The 17877-nt window shown below is 44.2% G+C and overlaps 1 protein-coding gene across 1 annotated transcript in view; it reads right to left on the bottom strand.

Annotated features, from left to right (window-relative positions):
* adgrb3 (adhesion G protein-coupled receptor B3) overlaps positions 1-17877 on the bottom strand; it is a gene marked incomplete in the record, with an annotated part of 281919 nt that overhangs the window by 176699 nt on the left and 87343 nt on the right. Inside the window, 1 exon segment of the mRNA XM_029697579.1 lies at positions 11868-11976. Within this exon segment, the coding sequence (XP_029553439.1) occupies positions 11868-11976 (109 nt within the window).

The raw sequence follows: 17877 nt of genomic DNA, 5'->3' as shown, positions 1-17877 counted from the left end.
CCTAACCCTACACCAGGGGGTTGATGACATGGTTGAAGCCCCAGTCCTAACCCTACACCAGGGGGTTGATGACATGGTTCAAGCCCCCGTCCTAACCCTACACCAGGGGGTTGATGACATGGTTCAAGCCCCAGTCCTAACCCTACACCAGGGGGTTGATGACATGGTTCAAGCCCCAGTCCTAACCCTACACCAGGGGGTTGATGACATGGTTCAAGCCCCAGTCCTAACCCTACACCAGGGGGTTGGTGACATGGTCCAAGCCCCAGTCCTAACCCTACACCAGGGGGTTGATGACATGGTTCAAGCCCCAGTCCTAACCCTACACCATGGGGTTGATGACATGGTTCAAGCCCCAGTCCTAACCCTACACCAGGGGGTTGATGACATGGTTCAAGCCCCAGTCCTAACCCTACACCAGGGGGTTGATGACATGGTTCAAGCCCCAGTCCTAACCCTACACCAGGGGGTTGATGACATGGTTCAAGCCCCCTTCCTAACCCTACACCAGGGGGTTGATGACATGGTTCAAGCCCCCTTCCTAACCCTCCACCAGGGGTTTGATGACATGGTTCAAGCCCCAGTCCTAATCCCACACCAGGGGGTTGATGACATGGTTCAAGCCCCCTTCCTAACCCTACACCAGCGGGTTGATGACATGGTTCAAGCCCCAGTCCTAACCCTACACCAGGGGGTTGATGACATGGTTCAAGCCCCAGTCCTAACCCTACACCAGGGGGTTGATGACATGGTTCAAGCCCCAGTCCTAACCCTACACCAGGGGGGTTGATGACATGGTTCAAGCCCCCTTCCTAACCCTACACCAGGGGGTTGATGACATGGTTCAAGCCCCAGTCCTAACCCTACACCAGGGGGTTGATGACATGGTTCAAGCCCCAGTCCTAACCCTACACCAGGGGGTTGATGACATGGTTCAAGCCCCAGTCCTAACCCTACACCAGGGGGTTGATGACATGGTTGAAGCCCCAGTCCTAACCCTACACCAGGGGGTTGGTGACATGGTTCAAGCCCCAGTCCTAACCCTACACCAGGGGGTTGATGACATGGTTCAAGCCCCAGTCCTAACCCTACACCAGGGGGTTGATGACATGGTTCAAGCCCCAGTTCTAACCCTACACCAGGGGGTTGATGACATGGTTCAAGCCCCAGTCCTAACCCTACACCAGGGGGTTGATGACATGGTTGAAGCCCCAGTTCTAACCCTACACCAGGGGGTTGATGACATGGTTCAAGCCCCAGTCCTAACCCTACACCAGGGGGTTGATGACATGGTTCAAGCCCCCTTCCTAACCCTACACCAGGGGGTTGATGACATGGTTCAAGCCCCAGTCCTAACCCTACACCAGGGGGTTGATGACATGGTTCAGGCCCCCTTCCTAACCCTACACCAGGGGGTTGATGACATGGTTCAAGCCCCCTTCCTAACCCTACACCAGGGGGTTGATGACATGGTTCAAGCCCAAGTCCTAACCCTACACCAGGGGGTTGATGACATGGTTCAAGCCCCAGTCCTAACCCTACACCAGGGGGTTGATGACATGGTTCAAGCCCCAGTCCTAACCCTACACCAGGGGGTTGATGACATGGTTCAAGCCCCCTTCCTAACCCTACACCAGGGGGTTGATGACATGGTTCAAGCCCCCTTCCTAACCCTACACCAGGGGGTTGATGACATGGTTCAAGCCCCAGTCCTAACCCCACACCAGGGGGTTGATGACATGGTTCAAGCCCCCTTCCTAACCCTACACCAGGGGGTTGATGACATGGTTCAAGCCCCAGTCCTAACCCTACACCAGGGGGTTGATGACATGGTTCAAGCCCCAGTCCTAACCCTACACCAGGGGGTTGATGACATGGTTCAAGCCCCAGTCCTAACCCTACACCAGGGGGTTGATGACAGTCTGGATGGTACTACAGCCCAGTGGTATTACAGTCTGGTGGTACAACAGTCTGATGGTTCTACAGTCTGGTGGTACTACAGTCTGATGGTACTACAGTCTGATGGTACTACAGTCTGGTGGTACTACAGTCTGATGGTATTACAGTCTGATGGTACTACAGTCTGGTGGTATTACAGTCTGATGGTACTACAGTCTGATGGTACTACAGTCTGATGGTATTACAGTCTGATGGTATTACAGTCTGGTGGTACTACAGTCTGATGGTACTACAGTCTGATGGTACTACAGTCCGGTGGTACTACAGTCTGATGGTACTACAGTCTGATGGTACTACAGTCTGATGGTACTACAGTCTGGTGGTTTTACAGTCTGATGGTACTATAGTCTGATGGCTTTACAGTCTGATGGTACTACAGTCTGATGGTTCTACAGCCTGATGGTACTACAGTCTGATGGTATTACACTCTGATGGTACTAAAGTCTGATGGTACTACAGTCTGATGTTACTACATTCTTATGGTACTACAGTCTGATGGTACTACAGTCTGACGGTACTACAGTCTGACGGTATTATAATCTGATGGTACTACAGTCTGATGGTACTACACTCTGGTGGTTTTACAGTCTGATGGTACTACAGTCTGATGGTACTACAGTCTGATGGCACTACAGCATGGTTGTTCTACAGTCTGAGGGTACTACAGTCTGATTGTACTACAATCTCATGGTAATACAGCTTGGTGGTACTACAGTCTGATGGTACTACATTCTGATGGTACTACAGTCTGATGGTACCACAAAATGGTGGTTCTACAGTCTGATTGTACTACAGTCTGATGGTAGTACAGCATGGTGGTTCTACAGTCTGATGGTACTACAGTCTGATGGTACTACAATCTGATGGTACTACAGTCTGATGGTACTACAGTCTGATGGTACTACAACATGGTGGTACTACAGTCTGATGGTACTAGAGCATGGTGGTTCTACAGCCTGATGGTTCTACAGTCTGATGGTACTACAGCATGGTTGTCCTTCAGTCTGGGGAAGATGAGGCTAAGCCTGCAGAGCACCATTGTTCCTTGTCTCTCTAATGTAATTGGAAGTTTGGCAAAACTCCACGGACTGTAGGAGTGTGTTAGTGTGTGACAGTGTGGAAGGGAGGAGAGTGAGAGAGAGAGAGAGAGAATGTGTGAGTATGTGTCTGTGTGTCAGCAGTATCATCAGAGCGACAGCGGGCATGGAATCACAGAGCACCATGGGACATGCCAGTCACAGAGAGTGGAGGTTCAGAGCACCAGATGTTGAGTGAAGCCACAATGGGTTGACAGTATTAGTCACAGGTCGCATTGAGAGACACACACACACCGTGGTGGCGTGACAGCTTTAGACTAGGTCCCATTGTGAGTCCCAGCAGGGGAGCAGAAGAAAAGGCCCTTTCAGGATGCTACCCGGTAACAGTCTAAATAAACAGGGCTCTACACACCATGGATGGGCCAGGCAGGAAGAAATAAAGCAATCATTTTGGTCTCCAGAACGCTTCTGAGAAAAGATTAATAAATAAACTGAATTGAATATTGTCTTTGAGAAAAACCCTCCTGTCTATCAAATGGATCCACACAAACCACTGTACACCATCATACAGATGTAGGATCTTATTTTGTCCAGTATTGTCACAACAAAATAATCCTGCAGCAACAGGATTTTAATGTTTAGTCCATAATGTCACTTGCTAGGTGTTAAGCGATTCGCTGGCCAAAAGTAATATACATAAAAAATGTGATACTGTTAATATAACTGTCAGGCCTTAATCTGTTTCACCTGTCTTTGTGATGGTCTACACCCCCTCCAGGTGTCGCCCAGCTTCCCCATTATCCCCTGTGTATTTATACCTGTGTTCTCTGTTTGTCCAGTTTGTCAGTTTGTCTTGTTTGTCAAGTCAACCAGCGTTTTGTCTCAGCGCCTGCTTTTCCCCAGTTTCTCTTTTTCTCGCCCTCCTGGTTTTGACCCTTGCCTGTCATGACTCTGAGCCCGCCTGCCTGACCACTCTGCCTGCCCCTGACCCTGAGCCTTCCTGCCGATCTGTACCTTTGCACCACTACTCTGGATTATTGACCTCTGCCTGCCTTGACTTGTCGTTTGCCTGCCCCTGTTGCTGTAATAAACATTGTTACTTCAACAAAGTCTGCATTTGGATCTTACCTGAAACGTGATAATAAATGTGTGTTAGCGTGGGTTGTCAGTAAATGTATGTAAATCACAAAGTTCATCAGCATTTCCTGCGATCAAATTAAGATCCTACATCTGTATGTGAATACCATAGATAGGTTACATTGTCATCTGGTGACATAAAGGTAGAAGACAAGAGTCAGTGAATCCACTACGTTAGCTTCCGCATCATCATTCTTGACAATACATGTTCTGAATCAATTTAACATCAAGTTAGACAATGTCTATGTAAAGTATTGTGCTTCTGGTAAGATGTGCTTGTTTTACACATCTCAAGTTACAGATGCAGCACATGTTCAGTCGGATTGTGAGGGAAAGAAAATCTACCCGGTGAAGTTGAGAGCTTTTTGCAATCAAGGTTATTTGACTAAAAGAGGAAGAGGGTAGAGGATGGGTGTGTGGTGACAGCAGAGTATTTATCCCTGTGTCAGGAGGCTGCTATAAATTACATCTGAAACGATGCAGCTATACCTTATCCAGCCAGATTCATGCTTGCTTGGCTCACCACTTGGCTAACACCGGCAGTGTATCAGCAACACTACGGCTACGTCCCAAAAGGCACCCTATTCCCTATGTAGTGCACAGCTATTGACCAGGGCCCCATAGGGCTCTGGCCAAAATAAGTGCACTGTATAGGGGACAGGGTGCCGTTTGGGATGCAGTAAACTTTTCATTTCTTTAATCAAAGTGAACTAGCCAACAACAAGCAAGCTGCTGTGTTGTAATTCGCTCCAATAAATATAATGTTGGTGCCAAGATGGAGCGATGCCCAAATCAATATTTCTTGTTGGTTTTATTTGGTTGTTGTTTCACCAGGACTCGGGAGGAAGAATGTTTTGTGACTCGACTGAAACAGTTGATGAGATTATTTGGCTTGTGGGTGTGGCTGTAGAGCTTTTCAATTTGACCAATCGTATATTTACTAATATCTTCACAATGTGGCAGCGGGAGACGATTCTATTTTATAACAGCTTTCATAAATAAGCCCTAATAGATGCTTATACATATTATCATAAATGTTAAAAATGTGTATAAATTGAAAATGGAGTTAGTAATATATTCATGCCAAATTAGACTGTGTAAAATAACTGAGAAGAACAGCACAAAATACCCTTTCTTTAAATCCTGAATGGGTTTCAGAGAAGAGGCGAATGCCTTCCGTTAGCATAGCCTGCATCCCAATCAGAGAAGAGGGGAATGCCTACCATTAGCATTGCCTGCATCCCAATCAGAGAAGAGGTGAATGCCTTCCATTAGCATAGACTGCATCCCAATCAGAGAAGAGGCTAATGCCTGCTATTAGCATAGCCTGCATCCCAATCAGAGAAGAGGCGAATGCCTACCATTAGCATTGCCTGCATCCCAATCAGAGAAGAAGTGAATGCCTTCCATTAGCATAGACTGCATCCCAATCAGAGAAGAGGCAAATGCCCGCCATTAGCATAGCCTGCATCCCAATCAGAGAAGAGGCTAATGCCTGCTATTAGCATAGCCTGCATCCCAATCAGAGAAGAGGCTAATGCCTGCTATTAGCATAGCCTGCATCCCAATCAGAGAAGAGGCGAATGCCTTCCATTAGCATAGCCTGCATCCCAATCAGAGAAGAGGCTAATGCCTGCTATTAGCATAGCCTGCATCCCAATCAGAGAAGAGGCTAATGCCTGCTATTAGCATAGCCTGCATCCCAATCAGAGAAGAGGTGAATGCCCGCCATTAGCATAGCCTGCATCCCAATCAGAGAAGAGGCTAATGCCTAACATTAGCATTGCCTGCATCCCAATTAGAGAAGAGGCTAATGCCTCTCATTAGCATAGCCTGCAACTCAATCAGAGAAGAGGCTAATGCCTGCCATTAGCATTGCCTCCATCCCAAATGGCCCTCCGATTCATTATATAGTGCACTTCTTATGACCAGAGCTCTATAAAGGGAAAGTGTACTATTTGGTATGCAGCCAGAGGCATTTCAACCCTCTTTGGACATGTCCATTAACTTAATTCACCAAGTGGAGAGAAGATTATAATGTATTATAATGGTCTCTTAATGAATGCTACGTTGCATCGTTTGTGGGGAATATATCCTGTATCTCCCGAATACATAATTAGACCAGTATCTAACCTGACTATTTGTCTTTTTTCACCAAACTTTTAACTTAAAACCAAGGACATGGAAAAATGTTTTGTTGATTCCACATTGAATTCAAGTTAGTTGACAACTCAACCAAATGTAAATCAAAACTAGACGTTGAAATGACGTCTGTTACCAGTGGCTGTGTTTACAGATTAATAATTGGGTTATACGTTAGCCACATTGTAAATGACGTCTGTTACCAGTGGCTGTGTTTACAGTGTAATAATTGGGTTATACGTTAGCCACATTGTAAATGACGTCTGTTACCAGTGGCTGTGTTTACAGTGTAATAATTGGGTTATACGTTAGCCACATTGTAAATGACGTCTGTTACCAGTGGGTGTGTTTACAGTGTAATAATTGGGTTATACGTTAGCCACATTGTAAATGACGTCTGTTACCAGTGGGTGTGTTTACAGTGTAATAATTGGGTTATACGTTAGCCACATTGTAAATGACGTCTGTTACCAGTGGCTGTGTTTACAGTGTAATAATTGGGTTATACGTTAGCCACATTGTAAATGACGTCTGTTACCAGTGGGTGTGTTTACAGTGTAATAATTGGGTTATACGTTAGCCACATTGTAAATAACGTCTGTTACCAGTGGCTGTGTTTACAGTGTAATAATTGGGTTATACGTTAGCCACATTGTAAAGTCCAGTAAAGAATAATTCACACCTGGGTTTAAATACTATTTGAAATCTTTCAAATAAAAACAGCGTTTGCTAAGCTGGTGTGGAATGCCAAATGGGCGGGGTTTGAACTTGTGTGACTATTGTACTGGCTCCATTCACCAGATGAGTTCAATCAAGACGCGTAAAAGTTTTTGAAATGGTTTCAAATAATATTTGTACACAGCTCTGGATGAATGTCTCCACAAGAGGTGCCTAAACCGCCGCAATACAGAAGTGTATTAATTTGCATGAATAAATAATGATCATAGTTCTATTCTTCCTTCCAGACAGGAAGGTAGTGTAGGTTTGTGGTTGACTGGGAAATGAAATACCACTGAGACTGCTGCTACATTATTCAACAAGATGTAAGCAATCTGTGTAGTGTGTGTGTCGCTCTCTCTCTCTCTCTCTCTCTCTCTCTCTCTCTCTCTCTCGCTCTGTCTCTCTCTTTCTCTCTCTCTGTGTCTGTGTGTGTGTGTGTGTGTGTAGTGTATTCTGGTAGCACTGCAGCCTGAAAGTAAGGATTAAAGAAGCAGTAACCAAGCAGTGGTCAGGTCCGAGGACAGCGGTCAGGACCGAGGACAGCGGTCAGGACCGAGGACAGCGGTCAGGACCGAGGACAGCGGTCACGATCGAGAAGAGTGGTCAGGACCGAGGACAGCGGTCAGGACCAAGGACAGTGGTCAGGACCAAAACATAGGAGTTAGTTAGTTTCCTCTTTTAGGTGTACTCTGTGGTCCTGGTAAAATGTATGCCAAAAGATGTAAATCAAAATGACTGTTGGTTTTCTTCGACTTGGAAGCAGATTGAAGGAGATGACTCTAATATCTCTGACATCTCATATGTAAACAACAGTCAGAGATTGCTATATATCCGTTCATTCTGTCTATCTGCGTCAATATCCATTAGGAACTCTGTATTATTTTAACCAGAAGACACTGAAAGTGAAATCCATCAGTCTATTCACGTAACATACAGTTTGTTCTTTCAGCTTTTACAACATTTTGTGAAGAGAAAGTATTTATGTCAGGGATAGACTCTGTGATATGAATGTCTTTCTGTTTCTGTCAGGGAAAGACGTATTTAAGATAAAAGTAGCATAAAAGTGGGTGAGATTTTAAAGGAATGCTTGGTTTGCTTTAGTGTGTATAAATGCTTCTTCCACATAAGGTCTGTGTCCCAAATGGCACCCTATCTTCTATACAAGTTACTACATTTGACCAGAGCCCAATGGGATACCCTATGGGCCCTGGTAAAAAGTAGTGCACTACACAAGGAATAGGGTGCTACTCAGGACACGCACAAGGGCATCTGAGACGCACTTAGGAGGAACCATAATTAAGAGACCATTTTCTTTCTTCACAAAGAGTCTCTGGTGAGGTTATCATTCATCCTGACTTTCTAGGGCCCCCTTTTTCTTCATGTTTCAAGTGACTGCGTCCCAAATGGCACCATATTCTCTAAATAATGCACTACTTTTGAACAGCGCTCATAGGGCTCATAGGGCTCTAGTCAAAAGTAGTGCACTATGTAAGGAATCGTCAAGGGAATAGGTTGCCATTTGGGACACAGCTCTTCTAACATGAGTATCATTAGGATCCACAGGTATGTGTAATTATACGTGGCCTTGGCTTTGGTTGACGGAAGTGCAGTGTGTTTACAATGACTCGATTTAAAACATGAGAACCCATCAAGGTTTTATCAAGTATGGTTTGTTGAGAGGTATCTGAGGAACTCCAATGGAGATGTTTTGTATTGTGCATTTTTTATATCCTGCTTCTGAAATAATTACAGTTTCTTTAAACATGACTCACAACCCCACAGAAATACATAATATATAGATTACAAAATGATTGGGATGCCAATACAACCAATATCATCCAAATATGCTGAGAATCTCCATTCCAACTTCCCTCTGAGATCTGAGTGCTGTGTGTAGCCTAACTATCCACACTGTTTCTATTGGAGTACTGGACCTCGATCTGCGTTAGGAGGGTTCTATTCAAACTGTTTCTATTGGAGTACTGGACCTCGATCTGTGTTAGGAGGGTTCTATCCACAATGTTTCTATTGGAATACTGGACCTCGATCTGTGTTAGGAGGGTTCTATCCAAACTGTTTCTATTGGAGTACTGGACCTAGATCTGTGTTAGGAAGGTTCTATTAGAATACTGGACCTAGATCTGTGTTAGGAGGGTAATATTGGAATACTGGACCTAGATCTGTGTTAGGAGGGTAATATTGGAATACTGGACCTAGATCTGTGTTAGGAGGGTTCTATTAGAACACTGGACCTAGATCTGTGTTAGGAAGGTTACATTGGAATACTGGACCTAGATCTGTGTTAGGAGGGTTCTATTGGAATACTGGACCTAGATCTGTGTTAGGAAGGTTCTATTAGAATACTGGACCTAGATCTGTGTTAGGAGGGTAATATTGGAATACTGGACCTAGATCTGTGTTAGGAGGGTTCTATTGGAATAATGGACCTAGATCTGTGTTTGGAAGGTTATATTAGAATACTGGACCTAGATCTGTGTTAGGAGGGTTCTATTGGAATACTGGACCTAGAACTGTGTTAGGAGGGTTGTATTAGAATACTGGACCTAGATCTGTGTTAGGAGGGTTCTATTAGAATACTGGACCTAGATCTGTGTTAGGAGGGTTCAATTAGAATACTGGACCTAGATCTGTATTAGGAGGGTTCTAATGGAATACTGGACCTAGATCTGTGTTAGGAAGGTTCTATTGGAATACTGGACCTAGATCTGTATTAGGAGGGTTCTAATGGAATACTGGACCTAGATCTGTGTTAGGAAGGTTCTATTGGAATACTGGACCTAGATCTGTGTTAGGAGGGTTCTATTGGAATACTGGACCTAGATCTGAGTTAGGAGGGTTCTATTGGAATACTGGACCTAAATCTGTGTTAGGAGGGTTATATTGGAATACTGGACTAAGATTTGTGTCAGGAGGGTTCTATTAGAATAGTGGACCTAGATCTGTGTTAGGAAGGTTCTATTGGAATACTGGACCTAGATCTGTGATAGGAGGGTCATACTGGAATACTGGACCTAGATCTGTGATAGGAAGGTTCTATTGGAATACTGGACCTAGATCTGTGTTAGGGGGGTTCTTTTGGTATACTGGACCAAGATCTGTGTTAGGAGGGTCCTATTAGAATACTGGACCAAGATCTGTGTTAGGAAGGTTACATTGGAATACTGGACCTAGATCTATGTTAGGCGGGTTCTATTGGAATACTGGACCTAGATCTGTGTTAGGAAGGTTCTATTAGAATACTGGACCTCGATCTGTGTTAGGAGGGTTCTATCCACACTATTTCTATTGGAATACTGGACCTAGATCTGTGTTAGGAAGGTTCTATTGAAATACTGGACCTAGATCTGTGATAGGAGGGTTCTATTGGAATACTGGACCTAGATCTCTGTTAGGAGGGTTCTATTGGAATACTGGACCTAGATCTGTGTTAGGAGGGTTCTATTGGAATACTGGACATAGATCTGTGTTAGGAGGGTTATATTGGAATACTGGACCAAGATCTGTGTCAGGAGGGTTCTATTAGAATAGTGGACCTAGATCTGTGTTAGGAAGGTTCTATTGGAATACTGGACCTAGATCTGTGTTAGGAAGGTTATATTGGAATACTGGACCTAGATCTGCGTTATGACGGTTCAATTAGAATACTGGACCTAGATATGTGTTAGGAGGGTTCTGTTGGAATACTGGACCGAGATCTGTCTTAGGAGGGTTCTATTAGAATACTGGACCTAGATCTGTGTTAGGAGGGTTCTATTGGAATACTGGACCTAGATCTGTGTTAGGAGGGTTCTATTGGAATACTGGACCTAGATATGTTTCAGGAAGGTTATATTGGAATACTGGACCTAGATCTGTGTTAGGAAGGTTATATTGGAATACTGGACCTAGATCTGTGATAGGAGGGTTGTACTGGAATACTGGACCTAGATATGTGTTAGGAAGGTTATATTGGAATAACGGACCTAGATCTGTGTTAGGAAGGTTATATTAGAATACTGAACCTAGATCTGTCTCAGGAAGGTTATATTGGAATACTGGACCAAGATCTGTGTTAGGAGGGTTCTATTGGAATACTGGACCTAGATCTGTGTTAGGAAGGTTACATTGGAATACTGGACCTAGATCTGTGTTAGGAAGGTTCTCTTGGAATACTGGACCTAGATCTGTGTTAGGAGGGTTCTATTAGAATACTGGACCTTGATCTGTGTTAGGAAGGTTCTATTAGAATAGTGGACCTAGATTTGTGTTAGGAAGGTTCTATTGGAATACTGGACCTAGATCTGTGTTAGGAGGGTTCTATTAGAATACTGGACCTAGATCTGTGTTAGGAGGGTTCTATTAGAATACTGGACCTAGATCTGTGTTAGGAAGGTTATATTGGAATACTGGACCTAGATCTGTGTTAGGAAGGTTATATTGGAATACTGGACCTAGAGACCTGAGGTTCATTCTATGGTTGATTCACCCTGACCACGGTTTCTACCCACTGTAGACATGGTTGATATTGGAACATCGGGCGTGAGTGTTTTCTTAGGAGATTATCACAAGCTAGGTTTTAAATAAACAAATTGATTAGTGGTTGTTTATTAGGCTAAGCCCTCCCTCCATCCCTTCCCCTCCCCTCCACGCATCATTTATCCCAGATTACTGATGGATGGAGGGGGAATTGACATGGGGAGTCAGCAGCAGCAACATTTTGTTTATTCACACATGGACGATTGATCGTTAAACATTGATTTGATAATTGTTACTTCACCCAGCTGGGTGGCTGGGTTGTGGAGAAAAACAAGGCTGTGGGAAACCCATCCCAGACCTGTGGGCTGTGAGAATAGATCTGTCTGTGGTTCTTACCCAAGTTCCCAGTCATCAGATAGGCGTTGTGGAAGTCCTTCATGCCCAGGCCAACGATGTGGATGAATTCCTCGATGACCTGCATCAGCTCCACTGCACCTGGATAGATCTAGAGAGACGACAAAACCATTACAGTAAACTAGTGAGAGGTGATAATAACATTACAGTTAACTAGTGAGAGGTGATAACAACAAGACAGTAAACTAGTGAGAGGTGATAATAACATTACAGTTAACTAGTGAGAGGTGATAACAACAAGACAGTTAACTAGTGAGAGGTGATAATAACATTACAGTTAACTAGTGAGAGGTGAGGACAACATTACAGTTAACTAGTGAGAGGTGATAACAACATTACAGTTAACTAGCGAGAGGTGATAATAACATTACAGTTAACTAGTGAGAGGTGAGGACAACATTACAGTTAACTAGTGAGAGGTGATAACAACATTACAGTTAACTAGCGAGAGGTGAGGACAACATTACAGTTAACTAGTGAGAGGTGAGGACAACATTACAGTTAACTAGCGAGAGGTGATAACAACATTACAGTTAACTAGTGAGAGGTGAGGACAACATTACAGTTAACTAGTGAGAGGTGATAACAACATTACAGTTAACTAGTGAGAGATGAGGACAACATTACAGTTAACTAGTGAGAGGTGATAACAACATTACAGTTAACTAGCGAGAGGTGATAATAACATTACAGTTAACTAGTGAGAGGTGAGGACAACATTACAGTTAACTAGTGAGAGGTGATAACAACATTACAGTTAACTAGCGAGAGGTGAGGACAACATTACAGTTAACTAGTGAGAGGTGAGGACAACATTACAGTTAACTAGCGAGAGGTGATAACAACATTACAGTTAACTAGTGAGAGGTGAGGACAACATTACAGTTAACTAGTGAGAGGTGATAACAACATTACAGTTAACTAGTGAGAGATGAGGACAACATCACAGTTAACTAGTGAGAGGTGATAACAACATTACAGTTAACTAGTGAGAGGTAAGGACAACATTACAGTTAACTAGTGAGAGGTGAGGACAACATTACAGTTAACTAGTGAGAGGTGAGGACATTACAGTTAACTAGTGAGAGGTGATAACAACATTACAGTTAACTAGTGAGAGATGAGGACAACATTACAGTTAACTAGTGAGAGGTGATAATAACTAGATACTGGCAACCTTTAAAAGGGGACAGACCAGGACATGGCTACTAGATACTGGTAACCTTTAAAAGGGGACAGACCAGGACATGGCTACTAGATACTAGATACTGGTAACCTTTAAAAGGGGACAGACCAGGACATGGATACTAGATACTGGTAACCTTTAAAAGGGGACAGACCAGGACATGGCTACTAGATACTAGATACTGGTAACCTTTAAAAGGAGACAGACCAGGACATGGCTACTAGATACTGGTAACCTTTAAAAGGGGACAGACCAGGACATGGCTACTAGATACTGGTAACCTTTAAAAGGGGACAGACCAGGACATGAGTACTAGATACTGGTAACCTTTAAAAGGGGACAGACCAGGACATGGCTACTAGATACTGGTAACCTTTAAAAGGAGACAGACCAGGACATGGCTACTAGATACTGGTAACCTTTAAAAGGAGACAGACCAGGACATGGTTACTTGATACTAGATACTGGTAACCTTTAAAAGGAGACAGACCAGGACATGGCTACTAGATACTGGTAACCTTTAAAAGGAGACAGACCAGGACATGGCTACTAGATACTAGATACTGGTAACCTTTAAAAGGAGACAGACCAGGACATGGCTACTAGATACTAGATACTGGTAACCTTTAAAAGGAGACAGACCAGGACATGAGTACTAGATACTGGTAACCTTTAAAAGGGGACAGACCAGGACATGGCTACTAGATACTAGATACTGGTAACCTTTAAAAGGGACAGACCAGGACATGAGTACTAGATACTGGTAACCTTTAAAAGGGGACAGACCAGGACATGAGTACTAGATACTGGTATCCTTTAAAAGGAGACAGACCAGGACATGGCTACTAGATACTGGTAACCTTTAAAAGGGGACAGACCAGGACATGAGTACTAGATACTGGTAACCTTTAAAAGGGGACAGACCAGGACATGGCTACTAGATACTAGATACTGGTAACCTTTAAAAGGGGACAGACCAGGACATGGCTACTAGATACTAGATACTGGTAACCTTTAAACGGAGACAGACCAGGACATGGCTACTAGATACTAGATACTGGTAACCTTTAAAAGGAGACAGACCAGGACATGGCTACTAGATACTGGTAACCTTTAAAAGGGGACAGACCAGGACATGGCTACTAGATACTAGATACTGGTAACCTTTAAAAGGAGACAGACCAGGACATGGCTACTAGATACTGGTAACCTTTAAAAGGGGACAGACCAGGACATGGCTACTAGATACTAGATACTGGTAACCTTTAAAAGGGGACAGACCAGGACATGGCTACTAGATACTAGATACTGGTAACCTTTAAAAAGGGACAGACCAGGACATGGCTACTAGATACTAGATACTGGTAACCTTTAAAAGGGGACAGACCAGGACATGGCTACTAGATACTAGATACTGGTAACCTTTAAAAAGGGACAGACCAGGACATGGCTACTAGATACTAGATACTGGTAACCTTTAAACGGAGACAGACCAGGACATGAGTACTAGATACTGGTAACCTTTAAAAGGAGACAGACCAGGACATGGCTACTAGATACTAGATACTGGTAACCTTTAAAAGGGGACAGACCAGGACATGGCTACTAGATACTGGTAACCTTTAAAAGGGGACAGACCAGGACATGGCTACTAGATACTGGTAACCTTTAAAAGGAGACAGACCAGGACATGGCTACTAGATACTGGTAACCTTTAAAAGGGGACAGACCAGGACATGGCTACTAGATACTGGTAACCTTTAAAAGGGGACAGACCAGGACATGGCTACTAGATACTGGTAACCTTTAAAAGGTGACAGACCAGGACATGGCTACTTGCTAGTAGATACTAGTGCCTTTTAAAAGGAGGCATTGCCTAGTACCTACTAAAAGTGATTGCACAGGTCAGGGCAGTGTTCAAATTAGACATCTGTCAGTCCATGTATTGATCTTTGCATTATCAGACAGTGAACCTCTGAGACAGACACCCAGACAGAGCAGAACATGGCTAGTAGATAGACACTACCCTTTATTAAAAGCACACTGTCTAGTGACCACTGGAGAGATAGAGACTACACTTTAAAAGCACACTGCTTAGTTACCACTGGAGAGTGATTGCTCAGGACAGGGCAGTGTGTCTGTCCTTAGGGACCAGCCATCAGTGTCAGAGAGAATGCAAAGGAAGCATTCAGGACCATGGATAGAGACAGAGCAACACACGCACACAAGCACACCTGTCTCCTCCCAGCTGATACACATTAAGACACACTCTGTCCTGTCAGCACACCTGTCTCCTCCCAGCTGATACACATTAAGACACACTCTGTCCTGTCAGTACACCTGTCTCCTCCCAGCTGATACACATTAAGACACACTCTGTCCTGTCAGCACACCTGTCTCCTCCCAGCTGATACACATTAAGACACACTCTGTCCTGTCAGTACACCTGTCTCCTCCCAGCTGATACACATTAAGACACACTCTGTCCTGTCAGTACACCTGTCTCCTCCCAGCTGATACACATTAAGACACACTCTGTCCCGTCAGTGCACCTGTCTCCTCCCAGCTGATACACATTAAGACACACACTGTCCTGTCAGTACACCTGTCTCCTCCCAGCTGATACACATTAAGACACCACTCTGTCCTGTCCAGTACACCTGTCTCTCCCAGCTGATACACATTAAGACACACTCTGTCCTGTCAGTGCACCTGTCTCCTCCCAGCTGATACACATTAAGACACACTCTGTCCTGTCAGTACACCTGTCTCCTCCAGCTGATACACATTAGACACACCTGTCCTGTCAGTTACCACCTGTCTCCTCCCAGCTGATACACATTAAGACACAGAGATCGGCCCACTAACCTGGCAGACCTGAATCTAGCAGAGACGGATCAGCTGTAATTAGAGGGGACTTGATTTGGGGGCAGACATTTTGTGTGATTTGTGTGAGGCAGACTGTTACTGCGCTGATAATGATATCAATATATCGTTTTTGTTCTATTGTTCTTTGTATTTTCCTTAAGATGTACCAAATGGATCTATACTAATTTAATCAGCAATTCAAACAGTGTTAAAATGGTACTTAAAAACCATTTGATTTAGCAGGAAGGAAAAGCCACGTTATTACAATAGCTGTCCTAGACATGGACACAGAATAGTAGCATGTGAGTTAGCTATAGCTCTACTCTACAGACAAGGCAATGACATGTCTTAGTCCAGAGAGGAGCTCTGAGTGGCATCCCATAATGAACACCTTCTGATAGAATCACACACACACTCACACGTATACTTACTGACACGTGCACGCACACACTCACACATACAGATGGACATGCAGTCATACCCACATACGCAAACACACACACACACACACACACGTCTGTGTTGTTCTTTATGTTTTTTCCACTCAGTGTATTTCTGTGCTTGACAGCGTTCGTATTACAACTTCCATCCTCTCCACAGCATTGACACATCTTATTTGCCTTCATTTAACCAGGTAAGTAATTGAGAACACATTCTCATTCACAATAATGACCTGACCAAGACAGAGATATAAACCACAGCAAAGCAGACAATTACAGACAAAGCAGACAATTCTTGACCATTGCCATTCCTCAACCATTCCTCAGTCGTTCCTCAACCATTCCTCAGCCATTCCTCAACCATTCCTCAGTCGTTCCTCAACCATTCCTCAACCATTCCTCAACCATTCCTCAGCCATTCCTCAACCATTCCTCAACCATTCCTCAGCCATTCCTCAGCTGTTCCGCAGCCATTCCTCAACCATTCCTCAACCATTCCTCAGTCGTTCCTCAACCATTCCTCAACCATTCCTCAACCATTCCTCAACCATTCCTCAGCCCTTCCTCAACCATTCCTCAGCCCTTCCTCAGCCATTCCTACTGCCAAAAACAACAGAAATACAGCTGATATGTTCATCTCTACAACAACAGACATGCAGCTCATCCTCCGTTTCCTCAGAAACAGTTTTTACACGGCAGCATCCATCCACACCCATCATAGCCATTCCTGTACTACAAATAACAGGATTTGAAGTTCATTGCTTGTGTCTAGCTTTTAGAACACCAAATCATAGTCTAGTTGTAAAATAATGCATGAAAACACATCTGTCCAGAATCCATCTTTCACCATGATCCTGTAGATGAGACAGATGGCTGTCATATCAGCTCATGGTCTGGTGAAGATGAACTGCACATTGGCCAAAGAAGAACTCTTTATACCTAAATAGACTTGGCCTGAATCGCACATTCTTCAACACCAGGCAGGCAATCCTTAGACAGACACACATACACACAAACACACACCCTCCTTAGGCAGACCGAGGGCTCTGTTCCTCAGCCAGTGAACTAATGAACCTTGTCTCCATCCTCCTCTGGGTTCCTAATCAGACAGACACATTTCCGGTCTGCCTTCTGTGTGTGTGTGTGTGTGTGTGTGTGTGTGTGTGTGTGTGTGTAATTTCTGCAGTGGAGATGAGATTTGAATGAGATATGGAGCAGCATGCCAGAAAGAAATGGGAGTAGAAGGAAGGCTGTATGTCTGATGAGGAGCCCAGAGGAAGGATGTCTTTCTGATGAGGAGCCCAGAGGAAGGATGTATGTCTGATGAGGAGCCCAGAGGAAGGCTGTATGTCTGATGAGGAGCCCAGAGGAAGGCTGTATGTCTGATGAGGAGCCCAGAGGAAGGCTGTCTTTCTGATGAGGAGCCCAGAGGAAGGCTGTCTTTCTGATGAGGAGCCCAGAGGAAGGCTGTATGTCTGATGAGGAGCCCAGAGGAAGG

The sequence above is a fragment of the Salmo trutta genome, chromosome 18 (assembly GCF_901001165.1).
Source record: "Salmo trutta chromosome 18, fSalTru1.1, whole genome shotgun sequence".
Taxonomy (NCBI): Eukaryota; Metazoa; Chordata; class Actinopteri; order Salmoniformes; family Salmonidae; genus Salmo; species Salmo trutta.
This window is presented reverse-complemented; position numbering and strand designations above follow the sequence as displayed.